At 51.5% G+C, this 13,614-nt stretch overlaps 1 protein-coding gene across 4 annotated transcripts; it reads left to right on the top strand.

The window, feature by feature from the left end:
• Positions 1 to 422: 422 nt before the first annotated feature.
• PHETA1 (PH domain containing endocytic trafficking adaptor 1) lies at positions 423 to 12,630 on the top strand. Of its 4 annotated transcripts, none has more exons than XM_039910488.1 (3): positions 423 to 631; positions 3,391 to 3,556; positions 10,893 to 12,630. In XM_039910488.1, the coding sequence occupies exon 3, from the start codon at positions 10,905 to 10,907 to the stop codon at positions 11,691 to 11,693; it is 789 nt and encodes a 262-aa protein (XP_039766422.1). In that variant the 5' UTR covers positions 423 to 631; positions 3,391 to 3,556; positions 10,893 to 10,904; the 3' UTR covers positions 11,694 to 12,630. The 4 variants fall into 4 exon arrangements, with proteins under 4 accessions (XP_039766422.1, XP_039766423.1, XP_039766428.1 ...); XM_039910489.1 differs by having other exon boundaries at positions 3,385 to 3,556; XM_039910494.1 differs by lacking the exon at positions 3,391 to 3,556.
• The last annotated feature ends 984 nt before the right edge of the window (positions 12,631 to 13,614 follow it).

Genomic DNA, 13,614 nt, shown 5'->3' with positions numbered 1-13,614 from the left:
TACGGCACAAAGGGGTCAGAAAGCCTTCCTTACAGGTCACCAGAGGAATGGGCCCTTGGGGAAATTCTGATGACCCAGGGTAGGAAACAGCCGGGACGATCTGACATTACAGGGCGGAAAGAGTTCCTGGGTCAAGTGCCAGGGTGAGGCGGTGGTTCTAATAAAGGGAAAAATTGGGGTCGGGGACCCTCACGGTTCGGGTCGAGGGGGGTCCAGGAGGGAGAGGAGGTCAGGGGTGGAGGGGGAGGCGGGGGAGGGAAGGAAGGGCCGCGCCTGGGGAGCTGTGGCCCGGCTGGGTGGACCAGGCCAGACAGGGGAGGGTTAAGGGGGCCGATCCCGGCGGCACGTTTGGCCCTGTCTTCCCTCCCCCTCCTTCTCCTCCTCCTCTTCTCTCCTCCGTGGTTCCCGCGGGGCGGGAGAGGACGGGAGGAGACAGGGCTGAGGAGAGGGAGAAGAGGGAGGAGGGCCGCGGCCCGCGCCGGGAAACAAAGGGTCACCGCGCCGGGGAACAGGGCGGAGGACAGAGCCGGACTGGCTGCCCGCCCCGGCCATGGCTGCGACCCTCCGACCGGCTCCGGACCCGGACAGGACAAGCCCGGGGGGGCCCTCTTAAGCGGGAGCCGCCCGTGAGGTAAAACGGGGGCAGCCGTGGGGAAGGGAGTGAGGGGGAGACGAGGGGTCCTGCGAGGTAAAAAGAGCGGGGTGCCGAGGAGAGGGGGGAATATGGAGTAGGGGGAGCCGTGCTGAGACAGCGGCTGAGAAGGCCGCGCCTTCTTTGAGGCAAGGCCCCCTTCCCGCTGACAGCCGGAGGATCTGCCCTTCTCCCCCCGTGACCCACCGACCTCGACCTCCCTCCCCGGACAGGAGGAGCTGCCCAGGGATCTCCCCGAGATCCTGTGAGATCTGCCACCAGCCCCCGGTTGCAGGCCTCTGGAGAGAGGGGAGGGGTGGCGTTGGAAGGGTAGGATCATCCTTCGGCTTTTCCAAATGGGGAAAATGAGGCACAGAGGGGACAGGGGGATGTGAGGGGTCGACACTCTGAGATTTCCAGGCCCCACCCTGAGGTCAGCGGCCACCGTGCCACCTCTGGGCTGCAGCTGAAATCAAACCCGCCACCTCTGGGCTGCAGCTGAAATCAAACCCACGGGAAAATCCTGTTTCTGGGTCGCTGGCCCCTCCTCTCTGAGCAGCTCAGAACCCAACTTCATCTAGGAAACTTGACTCAGGTCAAAAACCACAAAGAAAACAAAGGCAGAGAGAGGTCTGTGCTTTTTAAGGAGGCTGTTTTTGGTCTCATCTGCTAGCGGGCCAGTAAAATTTCTTTGAAAGGGCCTGCAGTGAATCAGAGCTACCGATCCACTTCGGTGGTGTAAATCAACCCTGGAAATCGGGGGGGGGCGGCCCAAAGCCTTGGCCAATAGGTTGTTGAAAAGGGCCAGAGCTAGCCTGGAAGTACTGAGAGTGGGTCTCTTCCGGAGGTGGCCTTAAATATCAGTGATTTAAAATCTTTAAATCATAAGGCATTTCAAAATATCTCACCCAGGTTGGGACATTTTTAGCTGTGCCGCAGCTCCTGACACTGTAGAACTATTCCTTGCAGGATTCCCACTCCCATCAATAGGTACAGTAGGCTCTGGAGCAGACAAAAAGAAAGATTTCCCTTGCTGCTGCTGCTTTTGACTCACCAGAGGAGGAGAAAAATTACCCCAGGTAGTTTTTCTTTAAGCCTGGTTGTTGTCCTGTTGCTTCTCAATCAATCAGTCAATTTATGTTGAGTGCTTACTGTGTGCAGAGCACTGTACTAAGCACTTGGGAGAGTACACTACAATGGACACATTCCCTGCCCACAGTGAGCTTACAGTCTAGAGGTGGGCTCCAGCAGCATGGCCTAGTGGCAAGAGCACAGGCTTGGGAGTCAGAGGATTGGGTTCTAATTCCAGCTCCACCACTTGTCTGCTGTGTGATTTTGGGCAACTCACAACTTCTTTGTGCCTCAGTTCCCTCATCTGTCAAATGGGGATTAAGACTGTGAGCCTCTTGTGAGATAGTATTGTGTCCAACCTGACACTATCTACTCCAGCACTTTGAACAGTGCTTGGCACATAGTGCTTAACAAATGCCATAAGTAGTAGTAGTAGTATTGCAGGTCATTTGGGAAGGGAGGGTAACAGTGAGTGGATGCTGGGGAGTACTTCCCAACAATTCAGAGATCTGGTTTCTGAAAAAAAGGATCAAAAACCCTTTCCTATGGATGGGGCTGGTTCATCTCTGTGGATGCGTGATTCCCAGTGTTGGCCGGGGGGTTCATATGCAAGACTCACGGTGGGTTTGGGTGAGCTCCGGCAGGGTGGAAAAAGAGGGCCTGCGACCTATCTTTAGAGCTGTAGCCATACTGACTCGCTGCATGTACTGGTTGAGTCACGTCAAATCTCTGTGCCTCATTTTCCCCATCTGGAAAAGCAGAAGGATGATCCTTTCTCCTTTGCCTCTCCAAGAAGTGGAGAGGAAACTCATCAAGCTCTTAGAAATTCTCGAACAAGATGTAGGGCTAGAAAATAACCTATGAATTGCCTTCTAGTCCCAGCTCTGGATAAATGATACTAATCGAGTGACTTCAGGTGCTCAAAATTGAGATATCAAACCGATGTAATTAGAGCCTGTTTGTTTTTTTTTAAAACTTCTGAGTGGACAGTCCTAGGAGTCAAGGTCATATCCAAAAAAGCATGAGAAGAGCAGGGCCATCCTGTCCTAGCAGAAAGGAGCAAGGGTATTTAGTTAATAGTAATAATAATTGCAGCAGCAATAATAATGGTATTAAGCGCCTACTATGTACCAAGCACTGTGAGAAGCAGCGTGGCTCAGTGGAAAGAGCCCGGGCTTTGGAGTCGGAGGTCACGGGTTCGAATCCCAGCTCGGCCACTTGTCAGCTGTGTGACTTTGGGCAAGTCACTTAACTTCTCGGTGCCTTGGTTACCTTTTCTGTAAAATGGGGATTAAAAGTGTGTGAGCCCCACGTGGGACAATCTGATTCCCCTGTGTCTACCCCGGCGCTTAGAACAGTGCTCGGCACATAGTAAGCGCTTAACAAATACCAACATTATTATTATTATTACTGTGATGAGCGCTGGTGAAGATACAAGGTAATCAGGTCGGACACAGTCCCTGTTCCACATGGGGCTCACAGTCTTAATCCCCATTTTACAGATGAGGGAACTGAGGCACAGAGAAGTGAAGTAACTTGCCCAAAGTCACACAGCAGATGTGGCAGAACCAAGATTAGAACCCACATCCTATGACTTCCAGTCCTGTGCTCGTTCCACTAGGTCACGCTGTTTCTCGTAAAGAGGTTTTCTAAGAGTTGCTAAATTTTTTTTTGAATCTGAGTTTTAGGCTGCTTTTGGGAATTGAGGATTTGGAGCAAGTGGAGCAAGCAAGTGAGCCCCCGCCCGGATGATGTAAAGTTCCAGGCAGTGCTGACCTCCATCCTGCATTGTCTTCCCAGCCCAGCTCTACACATTGCCTAAGGGCAGCCGTTGTGCTGTTCTAGTGGCCACAGGTGAGCTGACTCAGTTGACACTCTGCCGCTCTATCTGTAGGATAAGATGCTGCTTCTTTCAGCCATCCCCAAGCCACTGAAAATAGTGGGGGTTTTGCCCCAGAACAAGCCAGGCGATCCACTTCTCTCTGAAAATCGCCTCTGGCCAACAGCATGTGTATGTGAGAATGGGAGGAATGACATCACCTTAAAATCACAAACTCCTAGAGCTTGAAGGACCTTTGGATTCACTCTCAAGTGAAAAGTGGAAGCAGCATGGCCTAGTGGAAAAGAGAATCAGAGGACCCGTGTTCTAGTTCTGGCTCTGCCTCTGCCTCTTGCCTGCTGTGTGACCTTGGGTAAGTCATTTAACTTCTCTGGGCCTCAGTTTCCTTATCTGTAAAATGGGGATGAAAGGCCTGTTCCCTCCTACTTAGACTGTGAGACCCACGTGGGACTGGGACAGGGTCCCACCTGATTATTGTGTATCTACCCTAGGGCTTAACACAGTGCTTGGCATCTAGTAAGAACCTAACAAATACCACTTATTATTAGCCTGTTGCCTTACTCTTCAAGCCCTTTAGTAGTAATAAATACAATCACTAGATTGTTTAAGTCCCTTGAGGGCAGGGAACGAGAAGCAGCATGGACTAGTGGAATGAGCACAGGACTGGAATTCATAGGATGTGGGTTCTAATACTGGTTCCACTACATGTCTGCTGTGTGACCTTGGGCAAGTCACTTCACTGGCCCTCAGTTCCCTCATCTGTATAATGGGGATTAAGACTGTGAACCCTATGTGGGATAGGGACTGTGTCTGACCTGATTGCCTGGTATCTACCCCAGCGCTTAACTCTTGCAACTCTATTGTATGCTTTCAAGGGCTTGTACTGTGCTGTGCATAGTAGTAATAATAGATATTTAATGCCTGCTCAGTGCACTATAAGGACTAAGGCTTGGGAACTTTAGGGAAGCAAGTCCTGAAATTCCTTTTGGTAACTGATCCTGGGTCTTGGCAGCATCTGGTGATGAAATGGTTCTTTCTTACCCTGAATCTAAAGCCTCCCCAGTGTGTCTCCAATTGAGCTCCTGGGACACCTTTTTGGTTTTATCCCAGCAGTACTCCTCCATTCTAGTCCAACTGTCAGTGTTTCATCGCTGCTCTTCCCTTACTTTCTGTACCACACAGAGTCTGGCTTCCTGAGTCCCCCTCACACTGCAGACCCTGAGGACTCTCATGCCCATCCCTGGCATTAGGGACAAGCTCATTTATCCCAATTCCTTCTCCTTGCAGTTTTAGCTCTAGTTTCACCACCACGGGCAATGAAGCTAGCACATCCCTGCCTTATAAAGGCCTTTCATAGGCTCTTAACCATAGATTAATTTCTTTGCAAGGTGTTTGTTGGTGCCCAGTCTAATCCCTGAGTGGCTCCCCGTGGCAGCAAGATTGGCTTGCCATCTCAGTCACTTCCCTCCTGTCCTTTGATTCCTTAACCCAGCCCAGAGGCTTTGGGATCCATGAGGTTTGTCTTCCTCTCTGTCACCATCCTGGCTGCAGGGACTTCTCCCCAGTGGCAATAAATCCCCGACTCTTCCGAAAACCGGACGTTTAGATAAGAAAGGGGGTGAGGGGAGCATTGGCCAGGATGTTGATTTATCCTTGAGTGCTTACTGTGTGCCCAGCACTGTACTAAGTGCTTGGGAGAGAACAATGTAACAGGGCTCGTAGACATTTTCCCTGCCCACAAGGAGCTTGCAGTTTTGGAGAACAGGTTGGGGGTGACAGGAAGAGAAAGAAAGGGATCTGAGAATCTACTTCATTGAGTAACCCTAATCCCCAGGTCATTACTGCCATTAATTAGGGGCCACCCATGGCATCCTAATGCTGAACAGCATGGGAAAATCCAGTTCCTCCCCTCAGGGAGCTTTCCCTCTGGTGAACATGTTGCAACATTATTTCCCCTTTTGCGGATCTGGGAAACCAGGGCCCATGGAGGGGAAAGGGCTTACCTGGGACCCAGGAGACCCACTGCCTCAGCGAGAGGGACGATGATACAGTTTTGTTGCTCTCAGCCACCACCTGGGTGGTGGTGATCTTTCTGGGTTGGTGACTTATGTGAGGATGCTATCAGGCTGGGGCTTCTTTCCCCAGGCTCCCAATACCTCCCACCCTGGGGCCCTAGTTGGGATCCAGTGCTCTGCACACAGTAAGCGTTTACTAAATACAATTGAATGAAAGAGTCAAGTTCTCCCTTCACCTTTGTGCTTTCTGCTGGCCTGGGGAAGGTGGGAGAGTCTGCTGGGAGGAAACCTAGTCTGGGAGTTTGTTCAATCTCTTATGTGATTGTGGGTGGCTGGGCCTCAGTGTTCTCCTCACCTGTAAAATGAGACTAATCCTACTATCAATTAATCATTTATTAAGCATTTACTCTGTGCAGAGCACTGTACTAAGCACTTGAAAGAGTACAATATAGCAGAGTTGGTAGACATATACCCTGCTTATAAGGAGCTTAAAATCTAGAGAGGGAGAAAGACATTGAGATAAAATTATGGATATGTTGAGGTGGGGTGTATAAAGAGTACAAATCCAAGTGCAAGGGTGACACAGAAGGGAGTGAGAGAAGAGGAAATAGCTTAATCAGGGAAGACCTCTTGGAGATGTGATTTTAATAATCACGTGGCTTTAACTCTAGCACCCTATGGCCCAGATTGTTGAGGAAGAATGAGGTAGGAATTGGCCTGAATGAGTGGGAGGAACTGCACTTAGAAATACAAAGGATTGAATGTTGTTGCTTAAGTATCAAATAACAAGGTTCTGAGCCAACTGAGCCAATTGCAGGTCATCCCTTCTTGGTTGGGTGGTTTAGGGACATGGGCCAGGGTGTGGCTGGGGTGTCTGGGGAACCTCCTTGCCCAAGTTTTTGAAGAGTGACGTCTCCAGACACATTGCTCCTCACTGCCAGCAAGCGGCCCTGAGCTCCAGCTGCTTAATAACAATAAAAATAATACTAATAATATTGCGTGTTAAGTGCTTAATATGGGTCAAGCAGTGTATTCGGCCCTGGGTAGATACAAGATAATCAAGTCTGACACAGTCCCGATCACTCATGGGCCTTCCAGTCTTAACAGGAGGGGAAACAGGTATTGAATCCCCATTTTACAATTGAGGAATCTGAGGCACAGAGATGTTAAGTGACATGCCTGGGGTCACACAGCAGGAAGTGGCAAAGCTGGCATTAGAAGCCAGGTTCTCTGACTCCCAGGCCTGTGCCCTTTGCAGTCATCCATGCTGCTGTTGTTTGGGAGGGGAAACATAAGCCAGGTGCTGCCAGGCACTGTCAGAGGCCTCGCGTGTGGGAAGGCTGAAGATCCAGTTTTACTAATTCTGGCTTTGTCCCTGACTCTCCAGGTGACCTTGGGCCTATCCTTGACCTTTCTACCAGTGTGTCACTGTCTCTACTATGGGCATGACAATTCTGCCCTCTTGTTGCTTCCCAGAGCTGGGGGGAATGTTAATAATGAACTCAGCCACGTCATAATCAGTCGGAATGCTCAGGATGACACTGGCTGGAAAGGACTGCAGGCTTTTGGAAAGGAGTGTACAGAAATCAAGGTAGTGGTGTTTGTGTTATTGTGAAAGGAAGCAACTTCTTCCTCGTGGGGTGTTATCAATCACTGAGAGCTTGCCAGAACAGATATCACAAAATTATTTTGCAGCAGGAAAAGGAGCTGAATGATATGTCCCAAGCCTTTGTGGTCCCTGAATCCCATCTATTTAGGGAAACGGCGTGGCCTAATGGAATGAACACAGGCCTAGAAGTCTGACGACTTAGGTTTTAATCCTGGCTCCTCCGTGTGCTGCTTTGTATCCTTTTAGACTGTGAGCCCGTTGTTGGGCAGGGATTGGCTTAGTGGAAAGAGCACGGGCTTGGGAGTCACAGGACACAGGTTCCAATCCTGGCTCTGCCACTTGTCTGCTGTGTGACCTTGGGCAAGCCCCTTAATTTCTCTGTGCCTCAGTTACCTCATCTATAAAATGGGGATTAAAACTGTGAGCCCCAAGTGGGACAACCTGATTACCTTGTATCCACCCCAGTGTTTAGAACAGTGCTTGGCACATAGTAAACACTTAAATACCATATTTATTATTACTATTATTACTGTCTCTGTTGCTGAATTGTACATTCCAAGTGCTTAGTACAGTGCTCTGCACATGGTAAGTGCTCAATAAATACGATTGACTGAATGAATGACCTTGGGCACATTACTTAACTTTTGTGCCTCAGTTTTCTCACCTATAAAATGGGGATTGAATCCTACTCCCTCTACTTAGACTATGAGCCCTATGTGGAACAAGGACTGTGTCCAATCTGAATAGCTTGTAATAATAATAATAATTGTATTTGTTAAGTGCTTACCATGTGCCAGGCACTGTACTAAATGCCAGGGTGGATACAAGCAAATCAGGTTGGATAAAGTCCCTTTCCCTCATGGAGCTCGCAATCTTAATCCCCATTTTACAGATGAGGTAACGGAAGCACAGAGAGGTTAAGTGACTTGCCCAGGGCCACACAAGAGACAAGTTGCAAAGGCGGAATTGGAACCCATGACCTATGGACTCCAAGGCCTTGTTCTATCCACTACACCGTGCTGCTTCTCATGCTTCTTAGAGTTATCCCAGTGCTTCCTACAGTGTTTGGCACATAATAAGCCCTTAAGAAATACCATAATCATTGTTATTGTTTCCCCTCTGAGAACCTAGTTTGGATCCTCTTTGGCCTAGGAAAGGGCCCAAGGAGGAGCTTCTCTCCTCTGTCAGTGCTGATGGAATCAGGGAGTGAGTCCCAGCGGAAGCCTCTGATCCCTGCAGCCCCTGTAGCCCGGGCAGGGAGGAAGAGTGACCCACGGCTGGCCATTCAGAGAAACAGTTACCCATACCAGCGTCAGAGCTTACCCATACCAGCGTCAGAGCGAGCACGCTGGGGACAGGTGAGGGTGGTTCACTGTGTGGTTGTGTTTCCGAGAGCGTTGAATGTAACTGCTGCCAGGGCGCAGCCTTATCTGCTCCCTGCACTTGAGCTTGTGGTCCAAGAACGGAACCTCACGAGGCCCAGGGTCAGGAGGGGATGTGACCATCGCACGATTTACTTAACCCTTGTCAAGCACCAACTGCGATGTCAGTGCCGAGCAGAACTGGAGCCCTCCTGGCTGAGGCACAAAGCCCCAGGGCTTGGGGTGGATGAACTCTGGAGTCTGTGCTGCTCACTCGCTTCTGTCCCTTTTCTTCCCAATTGTGTGTCATTTCACCCGACTGGGCCCTGGGGGATCCGCCAAGAAGGTAACAGAGCCTTGCTGCTAGGAAGGCTTAGGAGTCTTTAACCCCTCTAGAATCTGCTCCTTCCCTTCTCCCTCCAAACTGTTACCCTGCTGATCCTGTGCACTTATCCTATTCCACCTTGACTACTTCATTGGCCTCCTTGCTGACTTCCTTGCCTCCTGCCTCTCCCCTCTCCCGTCCATACTGCCTGGATCACTTTTCTAAATGATCCACGTCTTCTCCACTCCCCCCAAATCGCCAATAGTTGCCTATCCTTTGCATCGAACAGAAACCCCTTACCATTAGCTTTAAAGCACTCAATCAGCTCCTACCTTATCTAGCTAATTTCCTACTACAGCTTGGCTCACCTACTTTATTCCTTTATTGCCAACTTACTCTCTGTGTCTTGCTCTCTTCTCTTTGATCATTGGCCTTACTCATGTCTATGGGCATGACAATTCTGCCCTCTTGTTGCTTCCCAGAGCTGGGGGGAGTGTTAATAATGAACGCAGCCACGTCATAAACAGTCGGAATGCCCAGGATGACACTGGCTGGGAAGGACTGCAGGCTTTTGGAAAGAAGGAGTGTACAGAAATCGAGGTAGTGGTGTTTGTGTTATTGTGAAAAGAAGCAACTCCTGCCTCGTGATGGTGTTATCAATCACTGAGAGCTTGCCGGAACAGATATCACAGAATTATTTTGCAGCAGGAGAAGGAGCTGAATGATATGTCCCAAGCCTTTGTGGTCCCTGAATCCCATCTATTTAGGGAAATGGCGTGGCCTAATGGAATGAACACAGGCTTCCCTCTGGCCTAGAACTCCCTCCCCCGTGGTATCCGGCAGACCACCACTCTCCCCATATTCAAAGCCCTAAGTAAATCACATCTCCTCCAAGAAGCCTTCCCTGATTAGCTTGTCATTTCCCCACTCTTTTCGCCCTCTCTTTTGCATCATCTATGCCCTTGGGTCTGTTCCCTTTAAACAAGTGTTAGTTGCCCTCCTCACTTATGTACATGCCCTTATTCTTTTCTGTTTTTTCCCTATCTGTAATTTATTTCTGTGTCTATATTCCCCCCAGACTGTAAGCTTATTGAGGGCAGAAATGTTGTGTAATAATTTTATTGTAATCTTCTCTGCCAACTGCTTAGTACAGTGCCCTGCACTCAGTAAATACCATTGACTGAGGAGAGACAATCTGGGGTCGGTACCTCAATTTCACTCTGATTGTGAGTGGTTGGCAACAAGGAGAGTCAAGAGAGGCTCCTGGAAAGTAGGTGAGAGGGTTTCAATGATTGGTGCCGTGTGAGTTGGGACACATCACTTCTCCACCCTCTTGTCAGCCTCCCTTTCTATAGCAGCCTTGGTCTCTTGGTGAGAGGCCAAATAGGAGGTCGAGTGGGAGCAGGGGAGGGGCCAAATTCTCATCCCCCAAATTCCCTAAATAAGCTCATAGCCCCTACGTGTGTTTTTATTCACCCTAGTGACATCCCTGGGAAGTAGGCCCAGGGACAACCCCAAATTTATTAGGTGGGGAAACTGAGACACAGAGAGGTTACCCCAGTAGTCTCAGAGAGACAGTAATCTCTGGGTTTTTCCCATTTGACTCCACTGCCTGGCCTGTAAACAGTAAAGACCTGGGATGAATTTAGTAATGGTATTTGTTAAGCGCTTACTGTGTGTCAGGAGGTGGGAACAGGCTGAAAACAAAGGTTCTGAGAGGCAGTATGGCCTAATAGAAAGAGCACCAAGAGCTGGGAAGTTGTAGTCCCAGTTCTGCCCCTTGCCTGCTGAGTGGCCTTGGATGAGCGACCTAACCTCTTGGGGCCTCAGTTTTCTTATCTGTAAAATGGGGATAAAATGCCCTCTTGCCTTCTCTCTTAGACTGTGAGCTCCAGGTGGAACAGGGGCTGCGTCTGAACTGCTTAGCTTGAATCAACCCTGATGCTTAGCATAGTGCTGGGCACACAGTGAGGGCTCGATTGATGGCACCGTTATGTTAAAACCCTCACCGGTTTTCTGTCTTCCTGTCTTGACCCCCAGGCTGGGGCCATCATGAAGCTGAACGAGCGGAGCCTGGCCTTCTACGCCACCTGCGACTCTCCAGCTGATAACACCGGCTTCCTGTACAAGAAGGGGGAGCGCCACACCGCTTACCACAAGCGCTGGTTCGTTCTCAAAGGCAACATGCTCTTCTACTTTGAGGACCGGGACAGCCGGGAGCCGGTGGGCGTCATCATCCTGGAGGGCTGCACGGTGGAACTGTGCGAGGCCACGGAGGAGTTCGCTTTCGCCATCCGCTTTGCAGGTGCTCGCTCGCGCACCTATGTCTTGGCGGCCGACAGCCAGCCGGCCATGGAGACGTGGGTCAAGGCCCTGTCCCGGGCCAGCTTTGACTACCTGCGCCTGGTGGTGCGCGAACTGGAGCAGCAGCTGGAGGAGGTGCGGGGCAGCGAGGCTGGCGGCAAGCGGGCCCAGCGGTGCTCTCCGGGCCACCGGAGGAGCCAGCCAGAACCCGTGGCCCCGCCCCGGAGGGACCGCCCTGTCCACGCCTGCCCCGCTGGCTCCAAAGACAACGGCTGCGCTGTGTGGAGCACCGACCCTAGCGCTTGGCCCAATGGCACGGGTCCTGGGCCCAGGGCTGCCAGGCTGAGCCACGACGGGAGTCCCCAGCCCCCACCGCTGCCCCCTCGCCGGAGGCCCTCGGGCACCTCTGTCCATTCGCTGGCTCTGGAGAGTCCCTTCTCGCCCGGCACGGCCTCCTTTGGCAAGCTGCATGAGTGGTACGGGAGGGAGATTGTGGAGTTGAGGAGGGAGTGGCTGGAGAGCCAGGGCCAGCTGTGATGGAGCCACGGCCCAGGGAGTGATTGCGGAGGGCAGTGGGGACCCTGAGCCATCCTGGGAGCCTGTTCCTCACCGTGGGGGAAGCTCTGCCTCGGGAAAGTTCCTAGTTGCGGGCCTGAGTGAAGGCCTTCCTGTGTGCTTGCAGGGTGGAAGAGGGAGAGGACGCTCTCTCTTCTAAGCCTCCAAGATGAAAGCGCCAGGTTTTCCTTCTGACTCTTGGGGCTGTCATCGAGGATTTCCGGACTGTGTGCCCACCATTGCTGGCAATGCTGGGTATCTGGGCAGCGGCCCCTGAGCGATGACTCTGGATGGGAGTCCAGGCCCCCTACCAACTGACCCCGATCTGGCTGAGCAGCTCCTGTCCAGGAAGTAGGGGATGAGCTAATGGCTGGCTGCAGCAGGAGTCCCGTGTAAACAGATTCAGGCTCTTCTCATCATCTCGCTTCCTTTCTCACTGCTCTGCCAGTCTCCCTGATAGCCTCACACTACCCCAAACCAGCTCTCCTAGGAGCTGAAAGTGTGAACCAGCTATCCTGGGGTGTGAAAGTGTGAGCTCCCACCCTAGCTGAAGTAACCTGGGCCACAGTCCGCCTATGTTGTTTCCAACCTCCCTCAGCCAGTCTGCCTCTCCTCTAGCAAAATGGCCCTTCAGCCTTCTGGGAGCAACGAGAAGGCACCACATATCTGCCCTTCCTCCCTGACCACCCAACCTCTTGGAGAGAGACCTGAGCTACCTGAGGGAGAGGGGGACTAGACTGCCCTCGGAGCCAAACATTTTACCCTATCACCTGTAGAATGGGGTTCAGTTCAAACATTTTACCCTATCACCTGTAGAATGGGGTTCAGTTATCTCTCCGGCTGACCTCCCTTCTAAAGCTGATCTTTCAGTTCAGGCTAGAGGGGTGATGGAATCTGGAATAAAATCTGGCACTACCAGCAGGAGCCTGGAGGGTCACTGCCTTTGGCTCGGGGGAGGTCCCAAATTGGAGTGGGGCACTGGACAGGATGGTGGAAGCAGGGCTGGTCACGGTTGGCCAGGGAGCTGTGCCCCCACCCTTAGAGAAATGGGGAGGTGAGCACAGGCATTCGGGAGTATTCAGAGACCCTATAGCAATAGGTTCACTATGAAACTGGGGTCCCCTTGGTGAATCTAGGAGATGACTGTATAATAGCCAAGAGGAGCCCAGGGTTTTCTTAATGTATTAATCTTCAGGGACCTGTTGGCCTGTCAAGGCCACAGATCATCCTCTCTTCTCCCAGTGTCACTTCAGCCCTACCTCCTGACTTGTGACCCCCTGAACCGTGTGTCCTTTATCCCAGTAAGGGACAGTAGGGAAGCCCGCATAGAAAGTTCCCAAACTGTTTGAAAGGCCTCTTTGCCCCTGACTTACCTTTGCAGATCTCCCCTATGGGGTGTGGTCTCTTAGTTCTCTGCAGAGGGAGGGAGGGATGGAGATGTCCATTCCCTGCTTATAGATACTATCTTCTCTGCAAACAAGAGATGTCAGGAGCAGAAGGAGGAGGTCTCTGAGGAGGCCACCAGCCCAGGCAGGCGTTGGGAGGCCTCAGCCCTGCATTTTCCAGGCCTTGTCTCATTGCCACATCAGAGGCTTGTTTACAGGGGTTTCTAACCCCCTTTCCTCCTCTCTGATTTCCCTGCCAGTGGCAGGGCTCAGAAAACTAGTGGGGTGGGCTTTTTACTTGCTCCCGGTACCTCTGGCTTCGGCAAGGCTTCTCTCAGAAGTTAGTCAGCAGAAAACTGCAGACTAGCTGGCTGAAGTGGCCAGGTGGATAAACTGTAGGCCTGTTTCCCTGGCCCTGTCTTTTGTGGCCCCCGGTCTACCATGTCTGGGCATCCAAACTCCTTATTACCTCACTGCTGGCGTGGGGTACGCAGAGCTTAAATACACACAATATTTCA

Source organism: Ornithorhynchus anatinus, chromosome 2 (assembly GCF_004115215.2).
Source record: "Ornithorhynchus anatinus isolate Pmale09 chromosome 2, mOrnAna1.pri.v4, whole genome shotgun sequence".
In the NCBI taxonomy this organism is placed as follows: domain Eukaryota; kingdom Metazoa; phylum Chordata; class Mammalia; order Monotremata; family Ornithorhynchidae; genus Ornithorhynchus; species Ornithorhynchus anatinus.
The sequence above is the reverse complement of the archived record's forward strand: the minus strand, read 5'-3'. Positions and strand labels throughout refer to the sequence as shown.